At 37.4% G+C, this 18452-nt stretch overlaps 1 protein-coding gene across 12 annotated transcripts in view; it reads right to left on the reverse strand.

Annotated features, from left to right (window-relative positions):
- ARID4B (AT-rich interaction domain 4B) overlaps positions 1–18452 on the reverse strand; it is a 139360-nt gene that overhangs the window by 79430 nt on the left and 41478 nt on the right. For all 12 annotated transcript variants that reach the window (XM_060406727.1, XM_060406724.1, XM_060406722.1 and 9 more), the window contains exons 3-4: positions 5219–5329; positions 2628–2693 (exon numbers count right to left, since the gene is read on the reverse strand). In XM_060406727.1, the coding sequence (XP_060262710.1) occupies positions 2628–2693; positions 5219–5329 (177 nt within the window). The remainder of the gene's footprint in view (positions 1–2627; positions 2694–5218; positions 5330–18452) is intronic.

The following is an 18452-nucleotide window of genomic DNA, read 5'->3' on the forward strand; positions in this document are numbered from 1 at the left end:
CTGTTTCATTAGGAAAGGAATTTTCTTGCATCTACAAATGTTTCTTCAATTATGTTAGCATTTCTTAAAATTTGCCCAGCTAGGCCAATGTCCGTTTCAGACATTCAAAAGGGCCAAACAGCACATAGTGGCTACCTACGTATTTCCTTTAAGCCTGCTCACTAGTGGAAAGTAAGTGAAGTGAAGTTGCTCAGTTGTGTCCGACTCTCTGCAACCCTGTGGACTGTAGCCTACCAGGCTTCTCCGTCCATGGGATTTTCCAGGCAAGAGTACTGGAGTGGGTCGCCTTTTCCTTCTCCAGAGGATCTTCCCGACCCAGGGATGGAACCCAGGTCTCCCGCATTAGAGGCAGATGCTTTACCCTCTGAGCTACCACTAGAAAGTAAAAGTGAAGTGAAGTGAAGTCGCTCAGTCGTGTCCAACTCTTTGTAACCCCGTGGACTGTAGCCTGCCAGGCTCCTCCGTCCAAGGGATTCTCCAGGCAAAAATACTAGAGTGGGTTGCCATTTCCTTCTCCAGGGGATATTCCCAACCCAGGGATCGAACCCATGTCTCCGGCATTGCAGGCAGACGCTTTAACCTCTGAGCACCAGGGAAGCCCTAGTGGAAAGTAAAGTAGCACTTAATTCATAACTGGCCAATGAAGAACAACTAATGCAAAGAACTCAAACTCTCTATGTGTATGTATGAACATGTCTGTCACTTATAACGGCCTGATGACCCTTAAAACATTTCATAGGCCAGCAGTTGCCTGAAAGAATTGAAAGCTCTGAAGATTTGTTTTGTTATGTTTTCTTTTCTCACTTCTCACATCATCATGGAACTCAGTATCACTAGATCCCTAGTTTACCACTTAATATCTCTGGAAATTCCACCCTTTTAGTAAGTGAAACATGGCGAGACTAAAACAGATGAGTGAATAAAAAGCAATCAATCTTTCCTTGATGTTCATTTAACTTCTGAACACAAGTTTTACTGTCACATAGGTTTTATAGCACATTAAGTCTATTTTTCTCCTATTTAGAGAGAATTACGCATTTAGAAAGCAACACTATGAACAAAGCTAGTGGAGGTGATCGAATTCCAGATGAGCTATTTCAAATCCTGAAAGATGATGCTGTGAAAGTGCTGCACTCAATATGCCAGCAAATTTGGAAAACTCAGCAGTGGCCACAGGACTGGAACAGGTCAGTTTTCATTCCAATCCCAAAGAAAGGCAATGCCAAAGAATGCTCAAACTACTGCACAATTGCACTCATCTCACATGCTAGTAAAGTAATGCTCAAAATTCTCCAAGCCAGGCTTCAGCAGTACGTCAACTGTGAACTTCCAGATGTTCAAGCTGGTTTTAGAAAAGGCAGAGGAACCAGAGATCAAATCGCCAATATCTGCTGGATCATCCAAAAAGCAAGAGAGTTCCAGAAAAACATCTATTTCTGCTTTATCGACTATGCCAAAGCCTTTGACTATGTGGGTCACAATAGACTGTGGAAAATTCTGAGAGAGATGGGAATACCAGACCACCTGATCTGCCTCTTGAGAAACCTATATGCAGGTCAGGAAGCAACAGTTAGAACTGGACATGGAACAACAGACTGGTTCCAAATAGGAAAAGGAGTATGTCAAAGCTGTCTATTGTCACCCTGCTTATTTAACTTATATGCAAAGTACATCATGAGAAACGCTGGGCTGGAAGAAGCACAAGCTGACATCAAGATTGCCGGGAGAAATATCAATAACCTCAGATATGCAGATGACACCACCCTTAAGGCAGAAAGTGAAGAGGAACTAAAAGCCTCTTGATGAAAGTGAAAGTGGAGAGTGAAAAAGCTGGCTTAAAGCTCAACATTCAGAAAACCAAGATCATGGCATCCGGTCCCATCTCATCATGGGAAATAGATGGGGAAACAGTGTCAGACTTTATTTTGGGGGGCTCCAAAATCACTGCAGATGGTGATTGCAGCCATGAAATTAAAAGATGCTTACTCCTTGGAAGGAAAGTTATGACCAACCTAGATAGCATATTCAAAAGCAGAGACATTACTTTGCCAACAAAGGTCTGTCTAGTCAAGGCTATGGTTTTTCCAGTGGTCATGTATGGATGTGAGAGTTGGACTGTGAAGAAAGCTGAGCACCAAAGAATTGATGGTTTTGAACTGTGTTGTTGGAGAAGACTCTTGAGAGTCCCTTGGACTGCAAGGAGATCCAACCAGTCCATCCTGAAGGAGATCAGTCCTGGGTATTCATTGGAAGGACTGATGCTGAAGCTGAAACTACAGTACTTTGGCCACCTCATGTGAAGAGCTGACTCATTGGAAAAGACTGATGCTGGGAGGGAATGGGGGCAGGAGGAGAAGGGGACGACAGAGGATGAGATGGCTGGATGGCATCACCTACTCGATGGACATGAGTTTGAGTAAACTCTGGGTGATGGTGATGGACACGGAGGCCTGGCATGCTGTGATTCATGGGGTCGCAAAGAGTCGGACACGATTGAGTGACTGAACTGAACTGAACAGGTTTATCAACTGAATTGCAAAGTAACCAATGAATTTTTTAAAAGATAAAGATTATTATTTCTAGTGCTTCAGTGGGGAACAGTAATTATGAATAAATAAATGAATTACCTTTAGTGGGCCCTTTATATGGTCATCTTGAACTTCCACTGTTGAAGAATCATGTCTAAATGTTACCTAGAGATTATAAATTTAATTAGCCACCAAAAAAGAAAAAAAAAGCAGCACAAGCTCATTAATGCATGAATTCTTTTTTTAAATAAGTAATCTAAACAAATGGCTGCTTAGTTTATACAAAATCTCAATCCCTAAGTAGAAACTGAAAAACTTACTATTTAACAGACAACATCCAGATTAATTTACTTGATGACTCACTTACTATAGTTTATTCAGTACTATTAGTTATGAGTTTAATCATATAATTTGTTTTCCTAAAAAATGAGGAAAAAGGAGGTGGTGATCTTAGTTTATTAGGTATTCTACCATTTAAAAAAAATAAATTCTACCATTTTAAATAAATCAGTAAATAATAAGCCTTAGCAACAAACAGTTGCTGAGTGTCAAGCATCAAGCTCAAGCATTGAACCTATAACCTTCACAAAAACTTTGTTAGACAGGTGTGGTTATTCCCACTTTATTGCTAAGAAAACAGAAGAACACAAAGTGTAAGCAACTGGTCCAAGTACATGGTAGAGCTGAGATTCAAACTCAGGCCATCCGGATCCAGAACTTGCTATACTGTGTCAGTACAGACATCAGAGAATAGGACACTAGATGGTAAAATAAAGTTAAGTTAAAATAAAGGGATCAAGTTTAAATACATAATTAGTTGGTAAAAACAAAATACTTTCCAATACTCAGTATAGAAAAGGTGGTTTCCCCTATATAAAACAACAGCTTCCAAGGACTGAACCATTAACGTGGTCTTATCTGATATGCGGTAATCAGTTATGAAACAGGCTCACAAACCAGCTACGAAAGGAGCTGTCCTGTACTCACAGCATCCCATACATTTCTGTCTCACACATGGCACTACTACTCTTTATTTAAATTATGTGTTTACATATCTGTGCCATTCACTTAGACAGTAAAGCACTTAAGAATTGAGAAAAGGTCTTAATACTAGAGTTTCAATACCTGATACAATGCTCAGCATGTAATAAATGCTCAATAAATAAAAACTGATAGGGAAGAAGTATATCAACAAATTGTTGAAAATGTATTAACTCTGAATCATAAACAAACTGATACAGAAATATACTACCATACCTGTTGAGAAAATCATTAGCTTTGAATTATAAACACATTTTTAGAGCAGTCTAAAGAACTAAGAACAAATTTTAGACAGCCACTACTTATAAGACACAAGGTACTGGCTGGTGCTCTGTGCTATCAGCACAAGTAGTACAGGCTGCCTCCTTCCTTTCGCTGGCAGCAAGAAACGGCGGAACTGCTGTGTGTCATTCTGCAGATTCATACAGTACACAGAGACACCCAGGTGAGATCACAAATCACGGCTAAATTCCAGTGAAGCATGGTTCCTGGAGTAACACATGGCTCTTGCCCAAAGGAACACCTTTTCTAACCAGCACAAGTTAGAAGGTGCTTATCTGGAGGCCAAGTTCTGCTGAGAAGTTCCACTTCTCTCCAAAGGGAGAGATTTCTGTCTAATTCACACTAAGGTATTACATGTGCTCTCAGCAGCTCTGCCTGAAAGGGTGAGAAAACTGATTTAAAAAACTTTCTCTTCATCTACAAGATAGTAATGGCAAAAATGAGTGCTCAGAGAACACCAGCGTGTGAAGTCAGAACAGGAAAAGGCACTACAGAAGCTTAGGTACACCAAGCATGTGAAACCTGAAGGCAGGGAGGGGGACCAGATCAGCATCCTACAGACTTACAGCTAATTTAGAGGCCCTGTCACAATGGTTCTTAACTAGCAGTGCCAGTCAGCATCACCCCGAAGCTTTTTTCAGCATGTCCATGCATAAGGAAAGAACCAAGGCAGACAAGCATGGAAGCAGCTCTGAGAGCTCACGTTCAACACCTCTGTGGCTGTTTTACTGGTGACGTTCAAAACAATATTTTATGGGGTATCTGCTAACCTGGATTCTAAATCTCTGGAAAAGAGACAAGGCTATTCTCATATCCCCATCCTCCTTCCCACCTGCACAGTTTGCAAGTCAATAAATAATTAGCAAGATTTTTTCAAGAAAAGCAGAAGATAGGGAATCAGCAACGAGACCCACCATCATCAGTTATAAACCACATCTCAGTTTCATGGTTAAAATGGGGAAGGGTCTTAAAATTGATGTACTATTCTAATTCCCACTATGTCACTAATTTTCCAGAATGGCCCTGGACAAATCACTGACCTTTTATTGAGCCTCATTTTCCTCAGGATAAAATTAACAAATTAAACTACATGACTTCTAAAGTCCTTTCCAGTTCTAAAAGGCTAACAATACAAATATGACCATGTCTGTAGTGAAATGGCATTCAAAATACCAATTATGATCATCTAATTTCATTCCAATTAGAACACTTAAGAATCACAAATAATGCTTTGCTTTCAGTTATTTTTACAATCTTTACTCTTAGAAACTGAACTCAACTTGCAGAAGAATTCTTAATACATTCACCAAATAAAAGTTCAGATGTCAAATACTAAATATATACTTGATAAAATGTATATACTGTACCTTGACTTTGACAAGTCTTTTTGCTGTCTTAATCTTGGCTTCACAAAAGGCTCCTCTGTATTTAGCACTCACATCAGTGCCCACTGTCAAATAGGGAGGTTCATCAAGCGCCTAAAAATGCAAAAACTTATTATTAGATTTAAACTTGCGAGTTCTTTCCCCCAATCAGACTTTAGAATGGCTGATCTAATCCTGTTACAGCTATAAAATTTTTAATACATGAATGTATTGTTAACAAGAACAATCTATAAAATACTCTAACTTAAAAATAAGTAAAATACATAAGGTCTATTTACATGTACCAAAATGTACATCAAAGAAGATACAAAGGCATCTTTTTTTCTCTACATAAAACACACATGGTCCATGATAAGAATTAGCTCAATCACAAGTACATATCATTCTATCCACTTTTATTCAAATTTTCTTTACTAAATAACCACTGAAAGAAAAGGAACATCCTTAAAGCTCAAAGAAAATTTCTTTTCATATTTAGGCTATTATCTTGGCAGCCACCCAAATTCAGAACAGCTCCCTATCAAGATGACTCTAAGGTAGAACAGTATAAAGAGGGTAGGGAAAACCACATAGATTCAAACTATTGTTGAAAACTGAACAAAGAAATCCAATTTGAAAAATCTGAAGTAAAAATCAGCCAAAATGTCTCAACTGCTTTGGCATGAATTCACTGTTTACTTCTTGTCTACAATAAATATTATTCTAAGCTTTTTCACTGTGATTTAATTTTAATAGTCCTAATCTAGCTGGTTTTTTTATAATCAGGTTCTTTTTCTGCACAGGAGCTATAGTTCTAAGGGGTTCTACTTACATTAATCAATTCCACAGACAAAGATCATACAAGTAACTTCTCCTAAATGTTTTACAAGAAAAACTAATATACCAAGATGCACCATCAGAAAGAAAAAGAGTTGGGAGTCTGGGAATATCAGTTTATCGAATGAATTCCCATTCTGTCTCATTATTTCCCAGTCTATTTGTCCAAAGAATCCTTTTTTAAAATTAACATCTATTAACATCCTGCAGAAATTCCATAGAATACAAGGTGGAAAAATACTATTATATAGCAATAACTAATGAGAACATCAATTTCATTTGGATCTTAAAATAAATTTACCCCTGATAGTTCTGGCTAATACACACAGAAGAGATCTATCTCTAAAAAAATATTCTAATGGTACAACAAAAATTATCATAAAGATAGCAAATAATTTTAATAACTTTTTGAAAGGTGGGGAGGTACCAGAAACCAAAAAAAGGAGTTACAACTAAACATATCAGGTCATCCTCCTTAATGGCCATTTGCCTCACATATTTTTAAAATAAATACTTAAAACATATCAAGTATATGACTTCTTAAATCTACTTAAGAAAATGCTTATATTTCAATTTATGCTATAGCAGAAGTATACCCTCAAAGAAAGATAATCATTTCTGCATTGTTACTTTTTAAATATGCTGATACCATGAACTACAATTTGATAACTCTATACTAGTCTTTGCACCTAAATTTAATAAATGCATTTCTACCTTATGGCTGAGCCCTCTTAAAATATCACCTTTCTTGGTCAAAATTTTGATTTAATTCCAGACAGGCTAGTGGCTTTATTTTAGCAAGAATATGAAAAGGAATTTGCAGCACTTCACTCAGAAATTGTCAAAAAGACATCAATTCAATTGATAAATTTTGTGTTATTGCTAAAGAAGCCCAGATAAAGGGGCCGCTTCATGACCATAAGGCCCATTAACCTCCACAACTCACAACCTCTCGCATTAATACTTCCTGCCTCATTAGCCAGCAAAATTTTATTTTCATAGATAAATAGTTTGGTTCAATAAAAATTAATGAGGAACCAGAAATTGTGAAATACAGAAAGAATCAGAGGTCATCTAAAAGTACATGTTTGTGCCCAATCAGGAACAAATAAATATTTAAGAAATGATACGCTTTTTAGGTACTTTTATTACAGAGAATTCTAAACCAAAAAGGCAGGGCGGGGGGGGGGGGGAAACAGAACAGTGATATTATTTAGACTACTAGCACACATAAACTCATTTAAGGGTTCCTTTCACTAATATTCATATCAAACACTGGCCACAACCCAACATTAGCAAACAATAACTATGCTTACTGAGCAGATTTATTCAGCCTGAATTTGAGAAAGGTGATTTTTCCTCCAAATCAAAGCCACGTTGTAACCAACATGGAAATCCATGTAGATAGAAAAGAGTAATAATTAGCTCAGATTTCATGAGGGCAAATTATTACTTTCAAGGAGTAATATTTTCCTTCCTTCACACTAGAACACAAGAAAAGGAATTAGCAAACTACATAAAGAAAATGTCTATTAGAAAAATACTTGCAAAGGAAAGTTGAAGTTCAAAAAAACTTGCTAAATACATTGTTAGAACAGTGTTAATTTCTCAAAAGAGCATAAGAAAAGCAAAGATCCATGCCCTGATTTTAATTTGTCTCTCTCTCTCTTTTTTTGTATCATCATAGGTAAGTTACTTTTTTGTCTCTAATTTCTCTTAATTATTTGGATGAATAATCTGAATTCTATATACATTTGTTTAACAAGCCTGCATTTTAACACAGGTTGGAGCTACACAGATGGTCAGAATGGGATACTGAGACACATTAATTGTCTGGAAGTAAAACTATGCTAACCAGAACATGAATTTCTACAGAAAAAACAAACGAAACTCACAACATACACGGTCAGATTTGTGCATATAATGTTGTTGTTGTTTAGTCACTAAGTTGTGCCTGACTCGTTGTGAACCCACAGGCTGCAGCCCACCAGGCTTTTCTCTCTCCATGGGATTTCCCATGCAAGTATACGGAGTGGGTCGCCATTTCCTTCTGCAGGGCATCTTTCCAACCCAGGAACTAAACTCGCATCTTTGGTTGGCAGGCAGATTCTTTATCACTGAGCTACCAGGGAAGCCCGTATGTAATTTTCAGTTCAGTTCAGTCGCTCAGTCGTGTCTGACTCTTTGCGACCCCATGAAAAGCAGCACGCCAGGCCTCCCTGTCCATCACCAACTCCCGGAGTTCACTCAGACTCATGTCCGTCGAGTCGGTGATACCATCCAGCCATCTCATCCTCTGTCGTCCCCTTCTCCTCCTGCCTCCAATCTCTCCCAGCATCAGGGTCTTTTCCAATGAGTCAACTCTTCGCATGAGGTGGCCAAAGTACTGGAGTTTCAGCTTTAGCATCAGTCCTTCCAATGAACACCCAGGACTGATCTCCTTTAGAATGGACTGGTTGGATCTCCCTGCTGTCCAAGGGACTTTCCATGAAGTGATGGGACCAGATGCCATGATCTTCGTTTTCTGAATGTTGAGCTTTAAGGCAACCTTTTCACTCTCCTCTTTCACTTTCATCAAGAGGCTCTTTAGCTCCTCTTCACTTTCTGCCATAAGAGTGGTGTCATCTGCATATCTGAATGAAATCACTCAGTCGTGTCCGAGTCTTTGTGACCCCACGGACTGTAGCCTACCAGGCTCCTCCCTCCATGGGATTCTCCAGGCAAGAGTACTGGAGTGGGTTGCCATTGCCTTCTCCAGGGGATCTTCCCGACCCAGGGATCGAACCTGGGTCTCCTGCATTCCAGGCAGATGCTTTAACCTCTGAGCCAATTTTTCCCGGCAATCTTGATTCCAGCTTGTGTCTCTTCCAGCCCAGCGTTTCTCGTGATGTACTCTGCATATAAGTTAAATAAGCAGGGTGACAATAGACAGCCTTGACGTACTCCTTTTCCTATTTGGAACCAGTCTGTTGTTCCATGTCCAGTATGTAATTTTAGCACATCATAAATTATCACTCTATAATTAGTGTAATGTAAGACTAACAGCACAGGTTCTCAAAGCAGAAGACACGGTCCTAATCCCAGCTCTATTCATTATGCTAACTAGGTGCATCTTCACAGGCTTCAGAACCTCCCTAAACTTCAGTGTCCATCCATATCAGAAAAATAGGACTAGTATTAAAAGTAATCAGTTATGATGCCCAAAGTATTTAAATATTCACAATTACTATTATGAAACTTTGTATGTGTGGGCAAAAAAGTCATTAAACCAATGTAAATTCGAATCTGGCTCCCCCTCCTTGTTTTTCTTTTTAAAATGGGAGAGGCAAAACCTCATTTTACATGACTACTCATATAAATTAGGGCAAAGAGAACGTTAAACCACTTTTCTCACTTTTTCAACCAGTGTCACTACTCCTCAGAATATAGTATTTCTTCAGCATTAAATCTAATGAGAGCACAGTACAGAGTAACTGGTAATATGTACATATCTTTAAACTGTTATACTTTTTATGCTTCTAGAAATGCAGGAATAATCAAAGATATATTTGATACAGTATACACACAGAAAAACATGCACCTTAAAGCTGAAGACAGCTATTAAAGAGTGATTACCCTATCAGAAAGGGACTGGAAAGGAGGGGTGTGGAAATGAAAATACTTTATTCAAAGTATGTTTTCTGTTTTGCTCTAAAAAAAAGTTTATTTTTTGTTTTTTACATTTGGCATGTAGCACTTTACTTTTTAAAATATAAACTAAGGAACATTTCACACATATTAAAAGAAGAAGACATTACTGTGTGATAACTCTCCCTTGTAATCTGGCTCCCACAATTATCAATTATAATACTCAAAATATTATAATCTGTTAAGTCACTGGGAAGAGGGTTTATTTTGAACATTCTTAGTAATACCTGTCTATATTCTCCAGTGTGTTTGGAGTGACTCTATTAATGAGAATCAGTATAATATAGTAATTAAGAGCACAGGCTCTTGAATTAGATGCTTACATTCAAATCTACCGCTGAGCAGCCAGATAACCTTGCCTCTAGACACAATAAATAGTGACTATCTCACAGGGATGAAGCTTGAACCACTACATTTGAAGTGCTTATTAGAACAGGACCCAGCATACAATATCAAATAAAGGCTGTTATTATTCAATATTCTGGAGGTACAATTGTGAATTTAAAAAAATGTTTAAGTTCTATACAAAAGGAGATTCCACATAAATAAAACAGATTCCAGTGTAACTGTGTATATGGATAAGGAATCTTTAAAATAGTATCCCCCTGTTCAATTCAGAAATAAAGCAATCATGTTGAATTCTAGTATCAGGAGAGGTTAAGTGTTTGTGGGGATGCTAGAAAAAGTCTATCAGAGTCCTTTAGTGTAGCAGGAAGATTACCAAGATTATACACCTCTCTTTTGAGGCTACTGTACTTTGATCCAAAGCAGAGCTCTTCAAAGAAGCATGTCAGATTTACCAAGATACTTTTGACCAACACCAACACTGTAAGGTGTGCAATGTATACCACCAGAAAAAAAAAAAAAAAAAAAAACTCTTAGCTTTTTTTTTTGTTCTGCTGCTTTTGGTAAAAAATACAGATCATCTCAGAGGCTAAAATAAAATGTTTTTCTAAACTACCTCCATGCCAAAAAGGAAATTAAATGACTAAATTACCATCCCTTTGTTTAGCAAACAGAACAGTTTTCCAGTTGTCAAGGCAACAGCTACCTCACAGTTATTTCAGCACTGCTTAAACAATTATTTTTCTAGTCAATCTACCAAGTGTCCTAACTGGCACCTAAAAACCATTAAATTCCATGGAAACACTAAAAAGCATAAGCAAATTTAAATTAGCTATTGGTGGATAATAATCCTTCAAGAAGCCAAAATGCCATGGAAATATATAAGTACTCAAATGAATCAACAATAATCTCTTATATGCCTTGGGCTACAGTACACGATATATGCAAGTTTAAGAGAGATAACAGTTTAATCAATGCTCCAAATGACTAACGTTGGCACTGCCTAAGAAATATTCAGTTACTCAAGATATATTTTTCAAAAAGGAAAACATGCTAGATGACATTTTACTGAGGTGTTTTTTAAAAACAGTAAGCATTCAAATTGATTACTAAGGCAGTGCCAGTGTAGCCAAGGGAATCAAGATATTAAATTTGATACTAAAATTCTCAGTAAATAAATGTATTTAAACACACAGTGTGATAATAAATCTATGAAACCACCTTTTTATATGCGATGATCTCACAGAGGCATTAAAACAATAATGGAGATAATTCGAACAGATGAACCCATACTACATCAAAAGGTACCAAGGATCCTTGGAGAAACAGCTAATTTCAAACTTGGGCAGAGAAAATACAAGCAGAATCTAAAATATCTTATGGCAGAAGGTAAAGAAATGCTCAATGAATAATCGGAACATTTCAAAGGGACATAGGAGCCACCTTGAAGGGGCTCCTACTGGCCAAATGAGGGAAACCTTCAGCATCAAAGTATTGGCTGTCCCATCATCTTGTTAGGGGATATATGTATATATCAAAAGTGAATGACTTAAGATGTGTGTGTGTGTAAGTAAATTACATTCAGGTCAAAAATAAAAACCCACTTAGTAAAACTTGCAGCTATGATTCTATATTGACAAGGAAATGAATGAATGATGAATAAATAAAAAAATGTAGAAAGAGGAAAGCTCTCTTACAGTAAAATGTTAATAAATGTAGCAAGAATGATGGAAACAGAGAATTATCTTTTAGCAACCATCATGAAGGTGATTGATTTCATAGAGTTGTCAACAGATCCTAAACTGATGAGTGAAGGAGTGATAAAGAACAGGATATTGACACATTCCTGGCGTATGATTCAATTATCAGTAGTGGAATGACGCCATGCACGGAGAACAAAAGCACATCCTTTCTGTGATATACATGTCAAGAATGATTTTGACAATGAGAAAAATTAGATGCATAGAATATAAGGTCTGTATTCCTTAACATGCTAAGGGACATGAAATATAGTGAAAACTGGGAAAGACTTTCAAATTGAAGCACTCTGAAGAGACGTGATAATCAAATGTAACGTGTAGTCCTAGACTGAGCATGGGCCAGAAAAGGAAAAAGACTTATTAGGCAAGTTGGTGAACTCTGAAACAGTCTCAGACTAGGATGGCAGTATTATACCAATGCTGACTTTCCGATTTAGACAGCTGAATGCACGATAAGGAGGAGTGTCTGCTGCCGTCTGTGGGGTCACACAGAGTCAGACACGACTGAAGTGACTTAGCAGCAGCATGCTCTGCAGCATTTAGGGATGAAAGGACATCATGTCTGCAGCTTGCTCTCGAAGTCTGAAGACAGCAATAAGATGTTATGCAAAAATACAAAAGAACTTTTCTGCCAACCCAATACATGAATACATATATACAGATTATATGAATTCTGCATACTATAAAGTTGAAATACATGCCCTGGAGAAGAAAATGGCAACCCACTCCAGCATTCTTGCCTGGGAAATCCCATGGGATAGAGGAGCCTGGCGGGCTACAGTCCCTCCATGAGGTCTCAAAGAGTCGGACATGACTGAGTGGCTAAGCAAAGGGCACAGGCCATCTTAACAGTATTTTAGGTCTTCCAATCCATGAATGTGGGGTCTTTCCATTTATTTAGGCCTTTCTTAATTTCTTTCAGAAACATTTTCTGATTTTTTAAAATAACTCTTGTGCTTCTTTAGCAACTGAACAAGTGTTTTATTCTTTTTGATATTTTTATTAATTTTGTTTTTAGAGTATTCATTGCCAGTGTATCAAAATACAATTGATTTTAAAATTTATTTTGTAACCTGCAACTTTGTGTAAGAGTCTTACTTTCTTTTAACATTGTAAGTGTCCAATATTTTTATTGAAACCTGAACATTTTATATAATACATTGTCCCTACTCTGGATACTAATTATAACCAGCAATAATAATAAACAACAGGCTTCCTTTTGTTGTTAAAAAAAAAAGAAATACATGAAAAAAATTATTTTTAAACAGTATGTATTTACTGGATATTTGTATATTTTTCCTATTAACTGCTCATATGTGTTCTTTTTTCTTTAGGTTTTTTCAGTTTTATTTATTTTACTTTACAATATTGTATTGGTTTTGTCATACATTGACATGAATCTGCCATGGGTGTACATGTGTTCCCCATCCTGAATCCCGCTCCGCATCCCATCCCTCTGGATCACCCCAGTGCACCAGCCCCGGGTACCCTGTCTCATGCATCGAACCTGGACTGGCGATTCGTTTCACATGTGATAATTTACATGTTTCAATGCCATTCTCTCATATCATCCCACCCTCGCCCTCTCCCACAGAGTTCAAAAGACTGTTCTATACATCTGTGTCTCTTTTGCTGTCTTGCATACAGGGTTATCGTTACCATCTTTCTAAATTCCATAAATATGCGTTAGTATACTGCATTGGTGTTTTTCTTCCTGGCTTACTCTGTAAAATAGGCTGCAGTTTCATCCACCTCATTATGTGTTCTTTATCAGAGTTCCTCATTTTTTTAAAAACTGAACTGTGAAAGCTCTTCCATATTAAAAACAACAACAACAACACCACCACCAACCCTTTCCTCCAAGCACAAGAATCTTCTCTGGATGGTACGTATTTATTAATTTTCTCCCTAAAATTTAAGTTACCTTGTGAGCTGGAACTACAAATTATTTATAAGTAAATTTTAGACCCACGTCTATTAACCAGAGAGAGACCTACATATTCACAGAGGGGTTGTCTGCATATTCCTGGAAACTTAAATAACTCAAAAAAGACATTCTAACTAGAATGCTCATCATCTGCAAAGAGGTAAGAGAGAAATTTACTGGGAAGGACATTTATTAAGTGCCACCTGTATTTAAGACATTATTCTATGTGCCAAAAAGCAAAGCCACTTTCTCCATGTAACATAAAGGTAGACAATTTATTTTGCCCTCAGAGAAGTTAAACTTATCTGTTATCTTGCTAGTGAAATCAAAACCTTATTCAAATGAATCTACTTTAGCATAACATCACTCAGAACATACCATGCTTATTTATAATGTTTAAACTTTAATAATCTCGAAGGTTCAGTTCAGTTCAGTCGCTCAGTCGTGTCCGACTTTTTGCGACACCATGAACTGCAGCACGCCAGGCCTCCCTGTCCATCACCAACTCCCGGAGTTTACCCAAACCTATGTCCATTGAGTCGGTGATGCCATCCAGCCATCTCATCCTCTGTCATCCCCTTTTCCTCCTGCCTTCAATCTTTCCCAGCATCAGGGTCTTTTCAAATGAGTCAGCTCTTCGCATCAGGTGGTCAAAGTACTGGAGTTTCAGCTTCAACATCAGTCCTTCCAATGAACACCCAGGACTGATCTCCTTTAGGATGGACTGGTTGGATCTCCTTGCAGTTCAAGGGACTTTCAAGAGTCTTCTTCAACACCACAGTTCAAACGTGAAGGTTACAGCCAGTTCAAAACTCAAGAAGCACAAAGAAAAACCATAAGCTGGCACTGTAATGATTTATGTCTGGCCATGTGGACTTGGGGTTTGGGTCTTGGTTCACTAGCTCTCTGGATACAAGCCATCACTTATTTGTTATCTGATTTCAGAATGGCTGCTGTCTACTTGAACTGCTCAACGTACAGATTAAGATCCTGGCAAATTCGAACACACTCTGGTTTTGGAACAAGAGACTGCAATTCATTTACTGAATAACTTTCGGTATGTCTTTGGGTGTATGTCACCCCGACACTTTGATTTTTGGTTTCCTCTCTGTAGACTGATCGTGTAGGGTGCTTGAGAGTTTTAAATTAGGTAGCATGTTCAGAAACTTTGGGAGACTGACAGGTCCTGAGTAAAACACTTAGCAAATATTAGATGAAATCATATGAAATTGCTATTTTTCTGAAATCAGAAAAGGTCAAATATTGGCAATTTTATATTAGTTTCAATCTCATACTGATTTTCTCCACTTCCTTTAAGCAGCTGGGAAACCACAGACCAACACCCAAGAAACAAAACAGTCCTGTTCCACAATCTGCTCAGATGCAGTTTCTGCTCTATTGCCCATGCGCAAGACAGAGCTTTGCAGGACGAATCACTCTGGAGCTTGCAGGACTCCACCTCTGTATATCAACTCCTACTGCCAGAGAACTGGGCCTCACACAGAGATCTGGGTCCTGGGCCAACCAACGATGGACTCATTCCACCACTAGTGAAGCTACAGCTATTTTCCCACCTGATGGCTGTCTGTGCACCAACCACGTTTTTGTCTGGTTTTACATTCTCAAGAATACGACCCTGGGAATTCCCTGGAAGTCCAATGGTTAGGACTGCATGCTTTCACAAGCCACAGAACATAGCCAAAAAAAAAATATACAGACAAGACAGATACACAGATATGACCTTGAAAGAAGCCATCAAAAGCAAACCATAATCTCTGATCACTTGAAAATCTATCCATTCTTTGTCTAGTGAGCAAAAGAAACTGAACCATATAATACATAATAAACAGAAATTCTAAGCCATAGAATGCACTCTAATTTCAGAGCCCAAGGTAATCCTTTTGGTAAACCAATGCTACAATACTTACTGCCATACTACAATACTAGCTCTGCTTGGTCCAAATGGGTACAAACATTCTGTGAAGATGAACATTTCACATTCTATTTTAGTGATTTGTATCTGTCTTCTCTCCTAGATTGAGCAACTTAAAGCAAAAACTGCATCTTATTTATCTATCTTCAGATATCCCAGTCCTAGAACTGTACCTATATACAAGAGGAATTCAGGAATCATTTATTGAACCACAGAAGTTAGACATTAGTTAAGCCCTGCTAAATGGGATTTTCCTTAAGGTAAAAATTATTCACACTTCAAAAACAAAGGTCAGATAAATTGGGAGGAATCTTATATACCAAGAGGTCAAAAGCATGAGCTCTGGAATCAAGAGTATCTGGGTTCAAACTCCACATCTATGTGACCTTTGTTGTTTAGCTGCTAAGTCATGTCCAACTCTCTTGCAGCCCCATGGACAGTAGCCCGCCAGGCTTCTCTGTCTGTGGGATTTCCCAGGCAAGAATACTGGAGTGGGTTGCCATTTCCTTCTCCAAAAGATCTTTCCAGACCAGGGATCGAACCTGGGTCTCCTGCATTAGCAGGTGGATTCCTTACCACTGAGCCACCAGAGAAGCCCATATGTGACCTTTGGGACATGTTATTTAACTTCTCTGAGCCTAATTTCACATTTGCAAAGTGGAATTGATAACAGTAATAAAGTAAACACATGATGTATATTTATATATTTTATAAGTAAATTATATAATATAAAAAATGTATAATAAAGTTACCTATTGCACATAAAATTGTCATATGCTGATAAATCTAAAATGCAGTTTATAACTTATGAGATGATCAAATTTTTACAGTTAAAAAGAATCCATATAGTTTTATAAAGAATAAGCTGCTAATGCGACAAGCACCAATTGTCAGATTATTTCTCTTAACAAAGAGGTATAAGAATTTGATTATACAGATTGTCAGCAATCTGATATACAGTGTGCCAAACAGGTTCTGCCTGTTAAGAATTCAAAATTGAAAGACTTGTCAATTTTCTGGTAGAGCAAGGTGATAAAAACCCGTGTTAGCCATTTTCTGACATGTGTAGGGAGGAGAGAAAACCAGTCTGCAAAGAAAGAGAAACAGTAATAAAGAAAAAAGAACAGACATGTAGAGAAAAAAAGGGACACATATGAGCGTGTGTGTCTGTTAAGTGACTGAGAGAACCACTAGACTTAGTTTCTGATAGCTTCCCAAAAGTTAAATCTCTCCTCAAACCTGACTGGGCTCTCTACTTGCAGGTACTCAGTATCCATAAAATAAATTCACTTTTTGGCTTTCAATAATTGAGATGGTTTCTATTACTGTAACCAAAATAGCCTTAATTAAACACAGAAAGAAGACATAAAATGTTGTATCAAGTCTACATTTACTGAGCATCCATAACGTCCTGGGCTAATTAGGACTCAGATCCTATTCACACAAATAGGAAACCAATTCCAGTTTCAAATTTTAAGTGAAATTGTCACAATATATAAAATTCTAGAAGACCAATAAGGAATAATGAAATATGGACATACAAAGTAAAACACCAGATTTTTTTATGGTCATTTTAACTTTATTATTTAATGTGAAAATATTTGCCAGGAATGTTTAAGATGTGAAAGAAATATCACAGTAAAACATCTCTTAAGATTACCACCAACTGTAAAACTCCCAACACCACTGACCCTGCTTCCTCTACAAGCAAACCACTATTATGTGCATTTTGGTTATCTTTCCTATGGAAAAAACATTGTAAGAAGTTACTGAAAGTCATCAGTCATTATTACAGCAGCATTAGAAAACAACACTAAAATACAACTTCTGGTCTTCAATTTTTAAAAATCAACTTACAGGCCTTTATAGGTCTGGCTCTACACTCTTATCAACTTATTAAAAATACATTATACTAAAAAAACAATAGTTTTTATTTTCAACAGACTTCTCTACTTTTTCCAGTCATATTTTTCAAAACTTAGAATATCTTGCCAAATCAGAAGACAGAAAGAGTGCTAGTCAAGAATAAGTAAGGGACAGAGAATCCCTGGAGGCCCCACAGTCAGGACTTGGCGCTTTCACTGCTGGGGCCTGGGTTTGATACTTGGTTGGAGAACTAAGATCCCACAAGCTGTACAAAAAAAATAAAGTAGAAATAATAACTACTCAATAAAACACTAGTTAAGTGAATGAATGAACCAATCAATCAATCAAACCAGATCAAAACTGAACTACCAGTAGGCAGTTCCTGGTGAGGTGCCCAGAATATGCAAAAAACAAAATATACTTTTCCTGTCTTCAAAAATTCATTATCCCATTGGACATAATAAGCAAAAGAACAAATCAATGTTTAAGACAAAAGAATTTCCCCCCTACAAGTTCAAATTAATCTATATGTTCACTTATTTTTAAAAATATTCTAACCTTTAAGTGATAATATCTAATATGTGTTAGGTTTATCTGACCTAGTAGTACAACGCTCTCCAAGTTCAGCAATGTTGTCAAAAGGAAATTTTTTTAAAGTAACTCTTCAAGGACTGTGACAGTGAGAAGACTAACTGGATACATTTAATACCATATACTCCAGATAGCATGATTTGGATGGGGGCTGGGGAGTTGCCAAAACTTTCAAATTAAAATCTCAGAAACCTCAAACTAATTTGATTCACAATCCTGAAAGACTGCAGTGAAAGTAAGACCCCAGGTGGTTAGTACATTCTCAGAATTCCAGTATCAAACCCGCCCTGC

Source organism: Ovis aries, chromosome 25 (genome assembly GCF_016772045.2).
Source record: "Ovis aries strain OAR_USU_Benz2616 breed Rambouillet chromosome 25, ARS-UI_Ramb_v3.0, whole genome shotgun sequence".
NCBI classification, from domain to species: Eukaryota; Metazoa; Chordata; class Mammalia; order Artiodactyla; family Bovidae; genus Ovis; species Ovis aries.